Source organism: Syngnathus typhle, linkage group LG7, assembly GCF_033458585.1.
Source record: "Syngnathus typhle isolate RoL2023-S1 ecotype Sweden linkage group LG7, RoL_Styp_1.0, whole genome shotgun sequence".
Taxonomy (NCBI): Eukaryota; Metazoa; Chordata; class Actinopteri; order Syngnathiformes; family Syngnathidae; genus Syngnathus; species Syngnathus typhle.
In genome coordinates, this window is record NC_083744.1 from 16,329,630 (window position 1) to 16,346,173 (window position 16,544).

At 42.2% G+C, this 16,544-nt stretch overlaps 1 protein-coding gene across 1 annotated transcript in view; it reads left to right on the top strand.

The window, feature by feature from the left end:
- LOC133157269 (transcription factor SOX-6-like) overlaps positions 1-16,544 on the top strand; it is a 51,917-nt gene that overhangs the window by 30,672 nt on the left and 4,701 nt on the right. The window contains exons 8-14 of the mRNA XM_061283664.1: positions 3,315-3,438; positions 4,677-4,756; positions 8,735-8,887; positions 9,760-9,928; positions 11,105-11,358; positions 14,894-15,002; positions 16,077-16,247. Coding sequence (XP_061139648.1) covers positions 3,315-3,438; positions 4,677-4,756; positions 8,735-8,887; positions 9,760-9,928; positions 11,105-11,358; positions 14,894-15,002; positions 16,077-16,247 — 1,060 coding nt within the window. The remainder of the gene's footprint in view (positions 1-3,314; positions 3,439-4,676; positions 4,757-8,734; positions 8,888-9,759; positions 9,929-11,104; positions 11,359-14,893; positions 15,003-16,076; positions 16,248-16,544) is intronic.

Here is a 16,544-nt window from a genome sequence, read left to right on the forward strand (position 1 = left end):
ATATTTATCCATAAAGAGCTTAGAGAAAATCTCAAAAGGCCTCTCTTTCTTTTGCTACTAAAACGCTCCGTTTGTTCAGCTGGTCTGCTTCCACTTATCAAATCCAGACATCCTCTCGACCAAATTCTCTGCAGAGATGACCACGCGCTACTGTTTGTGCTCCCTGCAGACACACTTTGTGTGCAGTTTGAGGGGGAACAAAAGGAACATTATAAAAAAAAAACGTACTTTATGACTGATTTTATACAATATTGGTCCTGCCCGCAATCGTCAGTTTTCTTGTAAACGGCCCGTTTAGTCTTTTCTACTCATGACTTGCCAGACAGGCTGTGCTAAGATCATTTCATTTTCAAGCCACTGCCAGACTTATTCATTGTCAAGAAGCAGAGCTTCACTGTTATTGGATGCAGATGGCGCTCTTACTGAAAAACCCTTCAGTGTGGGCTCAGTATGTGTGTGTGTGTGTGTCGGGGGGTTGTGATCATTGGCTCAATTTGAACAAGACACAACAGCCCCCCCCTCAGAAAAAAAACCTGTTGATTTTAACACGGCTGCCAAAAGCTGGTGTCTTACTGCTTCCTACATATTTTCTTTTCTTCTCTTCTCTTAACACATCTCTTAACAAGTGTTGCAAAAAACAGCTTCGGAACTCGTGCGAGTTCAGAGGCATGTTTTTTCCCGTAAAATTGTGTGCGTGTGTTTGTGTGTGCTGTAGAGTTCAAAGTGACCAGGCTTCCTGTCATGTGGTTTTAAATGGTGTGGAGAGCCAGTGGGGGGATGTCCATGGGTTAAAGAAATACTTCCGAAGGCCCCCTTTTCTTATAGATATGGTTACAGACACACAAACACACACTTCCACATACACACAATTCCACTTTCTTTCTATTGAACCAGGCTTGAAAGTTTGCACAGCGACATTAAGTTTGCCTATTGACGAAAGTATAAAGCCTTTTTTTTTTTTTTTTTGCGAGGTCCCACCTTTTATTATAATGATAATGTCCTTGTGTCAAGCATTAACACTCTTCTGGGCAGCCTTCATTTTCCTTTAATGTTCTTATAAATAAATCCTTGACCTTTTGTTAGCAAAGTTGTCCCTAAATGGATATTTTATTCCCCACAGAACTTGAACTTAAGATATTCATTATTATCATTCATTGTTATTTGTGTGTGTGTTGTTAGCAATGCTCGCATGTTGGCTGACAGGCGCGCGTCTTTGTTAAGGCCGTCCCCGTAATGGCTCTCATATGTGGCCCATTTCCCTTCAGGACCCACAAAGGCGCTCGGGGCCCCGACCGCAGTGCGCGGGCCCAAGCTAACGGGGCTAATTAATGACTGCAAAGCCACACTCCTCCTCCTCCTCTTCTTCATTTATAGCTCTTGTGCAAGCGCTTTCCTCCGCTTCCATCTTTAGGTTGTTGTTTATGTATTGTTCTATTATTATGGTCAGACCTCACTTCATATTTTCAACGTGATGTGTTTTTTGAATCACTATAGAAACCTATAAACATCATTTTGGGGTTAGTGTTTGCCGTGACTCACAATTGAAACGCTTCCTGTCACGTGCAGAAGTCCTTAAAGCAAGAAGAAGAAGAAAAAAATAAAAATGAAAACGCATGATGCAATCAATTTTCTAACCAAGATTTATTTTATTTATGAGAGCAATATAATACCACAACACACGCGTAAGATGACTTAGTTGAGTTTTGTGTTTTCGGGCATGTTGTCAAAGTTCACCGCCATGTTCCAATGACTAACTTATGTTACGATGACTATGCCATGACTAAGGTTCTCATGTTTAAGTGTCGTCCAACTGTCTCGTTTACCAAAATGACCTTACAATTGCCTCTTTCGAGAAAGAAACTTTTGCGGGTCCACATGCCAACCAAATTTTAATATCTATAAATTAAACTGACTTCAGAGGCTGAATTTTTCAAATATTCTGGTTTATTTCTGAAAAGAAAACCTGGGTGACCCTGAAATAGTGTTAAAAACTAAATGGCGTGTGTTTTTACAAGCTTGGTATCTTAAAAAAAATTTTTGTGGTTCAACTCATGACAAAAACATTGCTACAAATTGTCATTTGCTGAATGGAACTAGCATTTCCTAAAGATGCTGCCATCTGCTGGTCGTGAACTTTCCCAACTCGCGCAGTTCGCGTTTGACGTCAAATGACGTCGATGGCACTCCTCGTCGGGATTACCGTCGACATCAGTTGCCGTCGAAAGCGTCCAAAAAGTCAAGTGACTTTCTGTTGCTCGGATTTTTGGCACAAAATGGCCGTTTCGATGTTTGCAAACATTTTGAAATGGTCTGTTTGAAAAGGCCTGAAGTGTATTGTTCATTGCAAACAAATCTTTTAAAACAGATCTGGCAACCGACCAGTCACATGACTCACTCAAAAATTCTAATTCACTTTTTTAGTTCGCCCCGATTGGTCGCCATGGAGACGTCACCATCCTCGTTGCCCCCGCGCACAAGACGACTATTAATAGTGTGTCAGCGTATGTACACGTGTGTGTAGTGAGGAAGGGGCCCTTGTGTTTTCTTAGGGGCCGGGCAGGGCCGGGACCCTCGGCACCTTGTGGGTAAAAGGAGATCTTTGTGTGTTTGTCCTCCCAGTCAGTCCCAGCGTTCCCAGAGGAGCACAATGAATGGAGGCTTTTTTTGTTTTGGGGGTCCACTCTACAATGAACCCACCCCCTTTAATGCTACCCGCCATCTACATGCGGGTTAACTACGCATAAGCTCACTTTTTTGCGTTAAACTTTATTATAAAATATGTCATGATTGAATTATGTATGATTATTAGATTGTTCTGTATTTTTTGTTTTGTTCAGTAAGTTATACTGAATATGTTCATAATCATTTCCATATTTGTTCTAATTTATTTAAAAGTTTATGTGATTATTTATTTCAAAATTTCCAGTATTTATCTATTTGTGTCTTTTATTGGTTTATTAGTACTTAGTTTTAGAAGTGTATTTTATTTCATTCTTTTCCCCAAAAACCTATTCCTAAATTTTCCCTGTCAGGACATTTTTAAGTGAGGGCAACGGTCTTATTGATTTGGGAATAATAATCATGTTTTCTCTCTCACACACACACGCACGCACATACACACACACACAAGGTCAACCACTCGAATTCCCGAAGGCACACCTTTCTTTTCTTCCATCCTAATTTATATAGAAACAATACTTTTATTTTGCGGGAACAGTGCGTAACATTTACAAAGTTTTGCAAGTAACATTTCTCTCTTCTCTCTCTCTCTTTGTCTTTGACATGCACCCTGATGTATCTCGACCACCTCTCAGGTCCAAGGTCACATGCCGCCCCTCATGATCCCTGTGTTCCCTCACGACCAGCGATCATTGGTGGCTGCTGCAGCCGCCGCGCAGCAAGGTTTCCTCTTCCCACCGGGCATGTCGTACAAGCCAGGTATGCATGCACACACACACACATGGAACAATGTGGGGATGAATGTGGAGGAAATAAATGTTTTCTGGATCAACAATCTGTCTCTCTGACAAAGACAGCTCTTATCAGCGGCGCCTCCCACACGGTCCCACACACACCGACGCGCACACACACGCACATACTGGGAACTCAGTCTACGTTAATGAGGTGTGTCAGGTGAGGAATGTTCTGGAAACGAGCGGAGAGATTTACAAGGCGCTCAACAATACATTGGACACAGCCCAAGCTGGAATGTCATGTCTCTTTTCTTTTTACTGCGTGCTGAAAGCTGCACAAAACATCTGCAGTGTGGGGCATGTCACAAACACACACACACTCGCACACACACACGCGCGTCTCAGGTAGGCACAGACATGTTTCCCACATAAAAACAATTTAAAGCGTATTTAAAAAAAAAAGCAACCACACAAAGTTCACTCTTGAACGCCTTGATGGTCCTGACATTATCAAAGCAGCCTCGGAAATTCTCAGCGACAAACATTTTACTTCAGCATGCCTGCGATTTTATTATATTCAGGATAAAACCCGAATACACAGTGTTTCTTTCTTATTGCACAAACAAAATTGTTGGTGTACTAGGCTCTATTACAATCCGGGGCTGCTTTGCTGCATCCGGCGCTGAGCACCTTGAATCTAGTCACGCTACAATGACATCTGGAGACTGTTGGGCAATTTTGGATCCGAATGTGCCGCCCAATGTGAGAAAGCAATAAAAAAAAACATTGTAACTTGATGGGCACACTATTCAGGTACAAGCCAGTTTGATAACATGCTCATCGTAATTGGTGACTCACATGATAATGACGCACATATGACCTCAAAAAAACAACAGCAGTCAAGTATAGTTACTATTAGGTGCATACGTACACTATGCAAGTATACGCGGGCTCGACAACACACACAAAGGTGCACACAAAAGTATAGTCGCGCATTCTTCCTCGTGCTCCTCCAGGTGTTCCACCAAAATTTCCTCCTACATGAGCACACTTGTCTCAAGAGAGGCAAACATTATTATTAGACTTTTTTTTTTTTTAAGGGTAAGCGGTGCTTGTTAAAAAGTTATTATTGGCTGGAACAAAGGCTCGGACATGGAAAGCCTTTTAAGAATCCAACCTCGGGAGAATGGAGTGGAAGTGGAAAGTGTATGCAATTGACCAGGATATGAATATAAACATGAAGCCGCTGTGTGCTCTCTACAGGTGACAACTACCCCATGCAGTTCATTCCTTCCACAATGGCGGCGGCCGCAGCGTCGGGGCTCAGTCCACTTCAGCTACAGGTGACACACTCGAATGCTGACTCTTTCTAATTAAGTGAACTGTCAACATTTCAACATAAAGTTGAAATGAATAAAACTTTTGGAGAATTTTACTACCGTTTTTTTCCATGTATAATGCGCCCCCATGTATAATACGCACCCTAAAAATGGCATGTTGATGCTGGAAAAAAGCCTGTACCCATGTATAATACGCACCCAAATTTTGACTCCTACTTAAGTCCGTAAACGTAATAATATTTCAGAAAAAAGATCATCTTTGGGAACAACCGGATGTTATTCTGCCGGTCAGTATCATGCGCTAGCAAACTCAATAGCGAAGAAATGTTTCGGATTTGTGTAGGGTACGTTGTGACAGCAAACGAGCAGGTGATCAAGCAAGCGTCTGACACGAGAGCATTGTGTTCGTATGGAGCGTGTTTGAAGTGAACAGCAGAGAAGAAAGCGCATCTGTAATGGCGGCCTCCGTATCATATCCGGATAAAAAAAAAAAAAAAAATTGTACCCATGTATAATGCGCACCCCAGATTTTAGGACAATAAATTAGTTAAATTTTGCGCATTATACATGGAAAAAAACGGTAATAATAATCATCATCATCATAATAATCATAATATTAAGAACAATAATTTTCTACATAGAAGTGACATAATTTCACGCAGGTAAAATTGGTATTGTCAGGAACTCCAGAGATTTTTGAATAATTTATCGATGTTTATGATGATGCTCATCTGCGATGGCTTGGTGCATTTTTCTGTTCGACAATGCTTGGCAGTAGGAAAAAAAAAACCCCATCAAAAAACATAAATGGTTTTACTGCCTTGACCTCGGCATCACATAAAAGCTGTTTTACTTTGATGGAATAAGTGACGCTTTCTTTTCTTTACATCCTCATTGAAAGAAAGAGCCTACAAAGCAAACAAAAGCAGCCTTTCGGGAAAGGAAAACATTCCTCGAACACAAGTGTCGAAAGACGAAGCATTGAAGCCGCTGTTTTCTGTAGAGGAAGAATCATCGGCCCGATAAACCCAACTCCAAACGCGTCCTCTGGTTCAAGTGGTGCGATACGGTATTTCGCCCCCAGAATTAAGCCCCTCCCCCAAAAGAAAACTTAAGTGATACCAGTAAGAAGGAAACCTCCACAAAAGGCCAGTTCGTTGCCAAAATACAAATGCGAACTGCCAGAATCATGACAACGATAAGAATTAAAGGTGATTGAGGTGCTCGGCGTGTTTCAAAACATATTCTTTTGTGCGTGTGCCAGCAAGCTCGGGGAGCCACGCGAGCGAACGAGCGCTCTTTTATCGTCCGCCCGCCCATCAGACAAAAGCGTCTGGTTGCGATGAATCGCAGCACAAGGAATTCCGTCCCTCCCGAAAGCGAAACACCTGGACGGGCAATTCATCATACTCTTTACGGCCGCTTGACACCTGTGTTGCGAGAATAGCACTTAGCGCTAATGGTTATCGGAGCGTCTATTTGCAAAAAGACAGAAAAGGTTTGGCAGGCGCACTTTGTTCATTCTTATTGCTTGAGGTCGCATTGTTGTCGTGTACCGGGGGTCTCGTTAGCCGCTATTGACACAGCACAGTGAAAGCGTCAGCCGAGTCGGAAAACCTGAATGAGAGAGGGAAATGTTTCATCAGAGGCGCGGAGGGAGTTTGTTTACGAGGGAGCAATTATGCCAGTAATGTTTGCGAGGCGGCGAGGCCCGCAGCACACGTTTGGACATTGTTGTCAAAACAATAACGCGCCTAAATGCAATTATAAGTATTATCGGATTTTTTGGAATATGTTGGAGAGAATCTTTCAGATGTTTACTGTGCTGAAGGCCTGTAGACATTTTTTAATGTTTTTTTTTTTTTTTTACTCACAACTATATAATAATACAAACATTCAATAATTTGTTCATTAGAGCGGATACAATTACTTTTAAAGTATGTACCGTAATTTTCGGACTATAAGTCGCACCGGAGTATAAGTCGCACCACCCATAAAATGCCCAAAAAAGTGAAAAAAAACATATATATGTATATAAGTCGCTCCTGAGTATAAGTCGCCCCCCCACCCAAACTATGAAAAAAAACGTGACTTATAGTCCGAAAATTACGGTATTGTAAAAATATACTTTATGAATATTTTTATATAGGTATAAAATACATACAGATGTAATGATATATATCAATAATTATTAAAAGGGAGGCCTTCATTTTTAGACATAGTATCCAAACATTTTATGAATAATTTTTTTATTCTAACACCGGGCTCCAGACTGCCCCTAAATAGTGTCATTTTACCCCCAAAATTTATTTCGGAGAAGCAGCTCCGCTGTGGTCTTGATTGACAGGAGCCGGGCCTCGCCACCATACAGCGTTTGGTCGTGCTCACGTCGCATTCTGACGGGGATTTTGACGGCCCACCGAGGCTTTCCAAGGAAAACAAGTGCTGTGACATCATAGGCTTTGTGTCGGGCAGCGGCGAGGCCCCTTTTTCTGTTTATGTTTAATATCGAGAACCCAACCGCCAGCTTTGCACTTTTGACTACAGGGAAATCGGATCTGCCAATACTTGAGGAGAAGAGTGGGCTTCTTTTCGACTGAGAGGGGGATTAGAGGATAAAGATGGGATGGAACAGATGCTAGAGCAGAAAGAGCAAAAGCACGCAAAAGGCTCCCATCAGAAAAACTGTATTAGCTATACAGGCTAGCTAGTTAGCACAGGAAGCTAACACCACGAGCTTCCTTGTAGACTTAAAATAAACAGATGTGACTTGCTGCCTAAAACCTGCCAAGACATTTATTGAGCTAATTAGCTGCACAGAAGCTAACATTGCATATTCATTTGGCTTGTTTTCAAATATACACAAACATCGCACGCTGGAACCTATCCCAGCTTTCCTCGAGCGGTAGGCCGGGTACACCTTTGTCCCAAAATTTTATTATGTACAGTACAATTATACGATTTCTGCACTAGAAGATACAAAGTTAACAATGTCAAACGTTTTTGTGAGTGGAGTTCCTCAGGGAAATGTTAGCGGTCCATTCACATTCTATAAAAGTTTGAACAATATCACATATTTTTCACATTTTTTTTCTTCCTGTTTGTGGTCTGGGTAATACTTGGATGGTCCAGACTTTGGTTTGCTGGTCTGTGGTTCTTACTAAGTAGGTCGGTCGGAAAAAAATGTTTATTTTCCCCCGTTCACCGCTGCAGGATCATCACTTGCAAGTTTTTTGTTTTTTTTTATGTTCTACTGTTGTTTTTTTCACTGCTTCTGGTCATAATAATTTAAAAAATCCACTTTCTTACTCGAATATTCTTTTCCATCATGTTCATGGGTGTTTAATTTACCTTGCTACCAAAATTGGCCCACTAATGCCGACTAACCGATCGATAGAATCATTTATGTGCCCAAATGAGCAAATCGGAAGCAAATATCAGACAGATGGGTGGCAATAAAAAGTTTTATTTGTTTATCAATGTGGACGTAGCATAAAAGTTTGACAAATCATTTGAATACTGACCACAAAAAGGAAAAGAGTTGAACACAAATCTGTGCGGGCATGTCGATCATAACAGATGAACATCAAGTCGGCCATTTTAGTGTAAAGCAGCCATTTTGGTGCGGCATCAAAGTTTGATGATCATGTTGAGAAGTTAGCATGAAAAAGGCTTTCATTTAATTTGAGTGGTTTCCACTCGCAGCCGCCGTGGCGACCAGAGCTTTTTTTTTTGCACAAGCGCCACGACGTGGGTGTTCTAAAGATACAGTCGAGCAAGAACTTGGTGTTTGGACGCGAATTAAAGCGAAACAATCGCCTCAAACTGTTAGTGGCCCACTCTTGTTGAGTGAGTTGTTGACGTGTGATTTGCTGTGTACATGTGTGCGTCTCCGTGTGTGCGTGGAGGAACCAAAGAGGAAAAAGCCACCGACCGACGCTAACAGTCTGTCGGTTTTTCTTGACGTTCTTTTTCTTGCAGCAGCTGTACGCCGCCCAGCTGGCGAGCATGCAGATCTCGCCGGGGGCCAAGATGGCGGCCGCCCCGCCAGGGGGGCGCAACACGCCCGTCCCGCTGTCGCCCTCTGCCCTTAAGAGCGAGAAGCGAGCGGGTAGCCCCCTCGTGAAGGTGAGTGTGGAAATCCATTACTTTCCCTTTCACTTTTTCAAATACACACCGACACACACACTTCCAGACACACTGACAAAGTGACACTGGCGCTGGCTGCTGTTTGGCTGCGGGCCAGACCTCTTCACTGTGGAGAGAGCGCACGCCTCGACTTTATTTGACGAGCGGGCGCTATAATGGAAGCCACATGTGCGCTTATGTGTGTGTGTGTTCGCTGAGCGAGTGTGTGTGTGCGTGGGTTAGCAGCTGCGAGTCACAATGGGCGCACGTCAGCGCTCACCGCACTCAAACTCTAACGCAGCGCCTTCTGAACTCCACGCCAGACACGAAGCACGCGCACGACCGCACAAACACACACACGCGCGCGCACACGTACACTCAGCCTATTGGCATGCTGCCGCAGTCGAACAGATACACAACGACACACACTGAGTCAATTGGCATCCCGCTAGTCTAACACGCACGCATGTACACACAAAAACACAGAAAATTGATGGATAAATTTTTTCACGTACATGTACGATTCATTAATATGAAGTAAGCACATATTCCGTCTACCTGTATCAGTCAAACTAATACTCTTTAATATTAATCAACTATTAGAAATAACTTCCTTTAATAAACACCTTATCTATAATAAACACAAATGATTTTGCCCAGTAAAAAGTCAAATAAGAAACTTTGATTTAAACTGTTATAATTAATTACTGAATTTCTATGCATGTAAAATTCCGATACATTACACACACTCAAAGAGTCCAAATCATTAAATCACGATTGAATAATTAGTGCATTTTAATACAAATAAAAATGCAGTCCTCTAAATATTGTCTTATTCCGTATTTACATCCAACTAATCTTTTTTTTTTTTGTGTCAGCTGGAGGAAGGCTCCACGCAGCCGCTCAACCTCTCGGCCCGGCCCAAGATGTCGCCGACATCGCCCATCGCTCAAACGTTGTTCTCCGGCAACAAGAGCAGCCCCACCGGCGCCGCCAAGGCCCGTATCCCCAGCCCGGTCTCCGCCATGAGCTGCAACAACTCCCTGGGTAAGGTGCACTCCACTCTCAAAGCATCAGAAGGGAGTCTACCATTTTGATTTGAAGCAACTATTGTCGTGTTTTCAAAATGTTCTCTCAATACAATCCTGTTGAGTTTCAAAAAACAACATTCCCAGGCGGGCACAAATGTGCTTCTCCGCAGCTAACAATCGCCAACATAAACGAACCTTAGCTGACTTTGTTGTCGGCATGCCAGAGCCAAAACAAGAGCCCACTCGCACCCCCACCAGCCAGGGTGGCACGTGCCCGGTAGACTGCAGACACCTTGAGCTGTGTTTTACTGGAGGCCAAAGCCCTGTATTTAGCCTCCATGAAAAGGCTGCCAGCGGAAACAGTGAAATCCAGAACGTTAATTTGCCCCCTTTTTTTTTTTAAAGAGCTTCCTCACATTATTGTCTGCCAGAGCCCCAGACCTTTTTATGAGCCCACCTATCTGTTATCTGTTATTAAAGCTAATCTAAAGCCTCTCATTGCAACCCCCCCCCCCCTCCCGCTCATGAAAACAATTTCACCAGACCGTGCTATTTTCTTCCCCGTTTTAACGGCCACCCAAGCATTTAGTGCTTCCTCACTCGTCTGCTAGTTAAAACGGCAAAGGCGACGGAAACTTTGGCGTCCTTTTATTTACCCGCTTTCTTATTCTTTAAATGTACATCTGCTTCATGAGTGGGAAACGCGTAAACAAGGAGGCCGGAAAACATCGAGCGACTGCGACAAAGATGTTGTTAGTTACAAGACGCAACTTAGCACAATAAACACAGTAGAGGTATTTCTTTAGTGGTTTCCGTAGAGTTTTGCATTCCAAAATCTAAATTGGAAAAACTATTACCATGTGAAAATTATTTTTAGATATATTTTGTGCAATTTTTTTACAGTATCAAATATATAAATATTTAAATATTTTGTAATGAATAAATATTTATCATGAATAAATATTTTAATATTTTAAAAATGTAAAAATACTATATTTTAAAAATAGATAGATAATAGATGCATTTGAGTTTTAAGATGCACTTGATTTAAAAAAAAAAAAGAAAAAAAAAGCCCAAGAAGCCATCCTACATTTTTTTGTCTCCTCAATCGCTACTGAATTTGAAACCGTTGAATAACCGGACACCAAATTAAGCATCACAGTCTTTCTGGATTTTTTTTTTTTTCTGTCAGACATCCTCTCCAGCCTGAACTCCACGGCTCTATTCGAGGACCAGGACGCCGTGATGAAGGCCATCCAGGAGGCCAGGAGCATGAGGGAGCAGATCCAGAGAGAGCAGCTCCATCACCAGCAGGGACCTCCGCCACCGCCCCCACCGCCACCTCATCATCATCTTCATCACCATCATGCTGCTCCTCCTGGACACCAAAGTCTGGAGGCCAAACTGTCGGCGTTGACCAACATGACCCTCAACAACGGCAACAAGGTGAGCCATCTGGTCAAATTGCTTTTTTTTTTCCTTGTGTGTTCTTGTGTTTTTGGATTTATGTGGCACAACTTTTAACATTTTATAATAGAGATAATTATCTTTTTAAAGACATTTTGACTGATCCAGTAAAATGATACGATTAGCGTTTGTGAAAAAATCTATGCAAAAAAAAAAAAAATCCTTTCTATGTTAAATATATTTTCACGCTATTGGACAATGTGTATGTTGTCTTTCCACCATTGCCATCTTTCCTTTTGGGCATCCCAAATGACGTCTCCAATAAACACGATTAGACACCAGGGCAAGAATGATTAGACAGGCGGGTGAGGATTAGGATCCTTATGAATATTTTAGGGGGCACAGCCTTTGAACCCAACCAGCCTAAGTAGGTCACCAGTGGTGCATTTGTTTTGTTTTTTTAAATTTTGGGCTTGTTTGCGTCTTCACCGTATTACAAATTTTGTCAGATCCCATTTTATATTTTTATTTTATTAACTCCCAAGATTATTTTCTTTAGAGACATTATGCTGATAAACATTGAGAAGATATCCAAAACAGTGTGCACTAATAAATTCTTTATTAAGATGAAGAGGAACTTTTCAAACTGCCTAATAAGTTCCCCATACATATAAACATGGATACACAACATTGTGGAAAATATTTTTTCGGGGGGGGGCTTTTTAATCAACATAAATAACCCTGTTTTCTCTAAAACATAATAAAATAGAATGGAAATAAATAAACTGGTTATATAAAGTGCAATTTATGTGTATAATGTAGTATCTGTGTTTTGGATGCGTGCCTGGTTGGAGTCCGGTTGGCTGGTTAGTCTGCAATCCCATTCAATAAGCAAGTGCATCGGTGACTGTGGCTTCCCCTGCCCACATGCGAGGGCATGACAGTACCACTTCATCCCCGCTCCCCATTTAACTCGACATGTCATAAAATGGACGCACACAAAGTTGTTGAGTGACCACGCATCGGAGTCTACGGGTTTACTGATAGCTGTCAGGATGCAGTGTCAGTACGGCCCAAGATTATAATTGCAGACCGGATTTAACAAATAAATGATTTTGGTCCTTGGAACATAAACACGGATACACAACATTGTGCAGCGACCGCAAGTGAAAAGCAACTGGAACACTGATTGTCATTAAAGATATGTTCCATTGCTGCGCGAGTGTTTGTTGTTGCATTTTGGTTACCTAACAACAGCTCTGTAGACACAGTTTGGGGAAAAAAACAACGTTTTTTTTCTTTAAGGCACTCACAGGCTTGACTGTGACAATTCATAAATGGAACTTTGTGAATGCTACGCAGAACAAGTGACTCAGCGCCTCCGCCTCGCTCTCTTTACCTTGAATTTCAACAATTTAGCTTTTACAAAGCCGTGTTGCGTTATAAGCTAGTTTTGTTCCGATTTTATTGACATTTACCTGCACTTAACAATCCACCAATCAAAGGACTGCTTACCTAACTCCGCCTCCTTTTAGGTGCAAGTGGGCATAAGTTATTTTGACTTGGGCTAAAAGGAAATACCAATTTTTTTTTTAAATAAATAAATAAAAGAACAGCGGTTAGAGCAAATGCGGTTTTCTGGACATAATGTTTGTGTGTCTCTGTCAGACTGCTTCAATTTGACGCATAGACAACGTTAACGAAGAGCTGAAAGTAATCTCCTTTTTGTGTGTCTGCGTGTGTGTGTGTACGCCACACACTGTGTCCGTGTCATTCTAGCCGGTGTGCAGACGAGAGGCCTGGCCAGTTAGCGGCATTGTGGAGTATTGCCTTACGCTTACGCCGCTTCCAGCTGGCTCACGGCTGCCAAAGACGATTGAAATAGCCCCAACGTGTGTGTGTGCGCGCACTTATGCGTGCGTGCGTGTGTCATAAAAAAACTCCCCGAGCCCACTTAAGAGTCAAGCGGCCCGTTTAGGAAGCCGCTGCCGGATTGTTAATGCTATTGTTAGCGCCGAGTCGGCGAAGCGTGTCGGATAAATGACTTTTGCCCACAGTCGCTTGCGAGTAAAAATTGATACAAAAGACGAGTTTATGAACAATGCCACAAGCGGGAGATGATGTGTGTGCCGCTTCTTGAGTCGTTAAAGCGTTGATGGCGGCTGAATGAGCACCTGCCGTATCCTCTTTGTTAGTTTGCATTGAAAAGTCACTTTTTATACGGGAGATTCTTTATTTTATTTTTTTTCCTGTGTTTCATGATAGCTATCAGTAGCGAGGTTTACAGAAAAGCACAGATTATCCCGTTTAGGTCTTTGGCAGTTTTCAAAGAGGTTCTCCATGGAGGCAGCCATTTTTTCTCGAGGCACAAAGATGTTGGTGTTCGTGAAAGGAGACTTTCAGTAAGCGGAATAATTCTTGACCGTACGGACACGCAACGTTGCGGATCGTTGACGAGTTGACACCGTAAACTTGAGTCAGCTTCGGAAAGACGAGTCGACGGCATTCCGAGTGGAATTTACCCAACATATTTGAAGGATGTTGTTTATGAAATATTTGAAAAAGACTCGACGATCTTTGCGGATGTATTTTTTTAATTAACGCTCGATTTAATTGTTCGTCTTGACGCAAAGTGTCCTTCATCGCATTTCATTAACGGAGGCCTTGTTTAGTCGACTCACTCGAGTCTTACAATTTTTTTCTTCTTTTTCGTGAGTTTTTTTTCTTTTATTCATACCTGTGTTTAAATAGTGTAGTGCGTGTGGGGCGGAAGCAGGGTGGGGAGTTTTTAATTTCGAATTTCTTTAAAAGCCACACAACATTGAAAACAAGCTTTTAAGTGACTCTCTCTCTCTCTCACCTTTGTCATCCATCTCCTTCACTATCTACTTCACCACTTTCCATTCCTCTGTCTTTCTTCTTCTCGTTCTTCTTGTGAGCTGCCTTTGTTAGTCGCTGGCTTCCTTGCGGTGAGCGCGGCACTGCCCGGGCACATGTTCTGCGGCCGCCCTGATTACAGCCCCGTCGTGGTGCTGACATTGGCCCTCCAACACACACATTCAGACACACACACAGTTAAACACACACTTCTATACGCCGCGGCCCACAAGTTCCAGTCGCTCTGCCAGCATGACTTCACGCGGCAACCATCTCTTGCGTCAAACAAAATGCCTCTGTCACCAGAAAAAGGAGGAGGAGGGACGTTAGGAGGAAGAGTCGCCGAGCGTGTCCATGTTTTCCACCGCACTTTTGTCCTTTTAGCTGCTTCTTGGCTTCTCGCGGTGCATGATGGGAATTTCATATTAGATTTTAAGACAGACCACGGCGGCGTATGAACACGGGCCAGATCAACCCGGCAATTAGTTTTATCGTCGTTACCATCAAAGACGTTCAAATTAGAAGAGTCCAAGACCAGATGTATAAAAATAGAGAGCGGCAAAGAAGGGTAAGAGATGATTCCCTTCAGAATTTGGACAGAAATGTGTCAATTTATTTTATTGTTAGTAATAATGGAAAAATAAAAGAATATATATGACAGATGACAAAACGTTGTTGTTTTCCCGGCGTCCCACAGGAGCGTCTGCACTACGAAACGCTGAGTCACCACCTGGGCAAGCTCGGGGAGGATGCTGGGAAGATGGTCCATCGAGTCATCGACCTGACCAGACCGGAGGATCTGGACGGTGAGCTATCGCTTGGTTTTGGTCGTCGTTACAGGAATGTGCCGTGGGCGCTGCCTTGTGTCTTGTGCCAAGCTAAAAACCAGCACCAGCTTCTGTCACTGGAAAAAAAACACATACAATTAAGTTGTAGCATAGCATAAAACTTTGCGCTAGCTAGCTTTTGGTTAAGGAAAAAAAAGGTTGTTTTTTTTCATTGTATTATTGTCTATAAATGAGTTAAAAAAACATTTTTAATGACTTAATTCTACCTAATTATAGAGTGTTGCTAAAATAGTTTTTCAACCTTTGGTACGGATGTAAGATAATTCTAAAGGGGTCAATCATAACCTACCAATAAATGACCATCCTTGGGCTAATTGACCAATTTTAGGATTAGGAGACACGTTTAATCAATTTTTACAATTAAATCATTGCTCTATATTCAATATAATTGGTATAAAATACAACATTTGCCACTGATTAGGACTCCAAACTCATCTCCCCTAAAAGGTCAAGGTATGCTGCAATGCTAAAAAAGTGTCAATGAAGCCTTATAAGGTTGGTGTCCCATTGTAGCTGTTCCGCTACAAAGAGTGTCCCGGTCGGTGGCTCGTTCAGGGATTCAACCAATGCAAATATTTATTGTCAAGCTCAGCAAAGAAGAACTAAACACAACGTTTCAAGGTCAACAAGTTAGCCTCTCGAACGTTTTGTTTTTATTAGTCCAGTAAAGCCGCATTCTAATTCTGCAGTTGCAAAAGCTTGCAGGCAAGACTTTTTTTGCGGGTCTACTAGGTTGGGTGGGGAAGTTTACAAAAATTCATATTCACATTTATCGTCACCCTTCTGTCGAGAATACGAAATGTCTCAGACAACTAGAAATGGCCAACTTTACCCCGAAATGGCTGCTTTAAAGCAAAATAAAAATAGTCGACATTTTGTGGCTTTTTTTTGGGGTTCTTCACATGTTTTTGTGGGTCTTCTCATAATTGTCATGGCTACCAAATTTCAATAAAACTGGCTTGAGGGGCTGGTTTTTCAAAAATGTTGAGTACCAATAAACAAATAAATACATGGTACATTTCTTCTTTGCAGGGAGCAACATCGCGGAGGCCCGCGTTTTCCGGGAGGCGCGCGGCAGGGGCAACGCTGAGCCGCACATCAAGAGGCCCATGAACGCGTTCATGGTTTGGGCCAAGGACGAGCGCAGGAAGATCTTACAGACCTTCCCAGACATGCACAACTCCAACATCAGCAAGATCCTCGGTGAGCATGTGGTATTGCTCTTAATTACAGGCGATATTTGAAATCACAATTGAACTTTCTTTTACTGTCATGCAAGGGTAAGTAATAGTAAAACAAAATTCAAGTCAAACTTTAAGGACACAGTGAGTGGACAGGATTGCGATACTATCCTCCAATGGCATTTTATTTACCGTAATTTTCGGACTATAAGTCACTCCTGAGTATAAGTCGCCCCCCCCACCCAAACTATGAAAAAAAATGCGACTTATAGTCCGAAAATTACGGTATTTGGTTATTTATAATGTTAATGTAATGTAA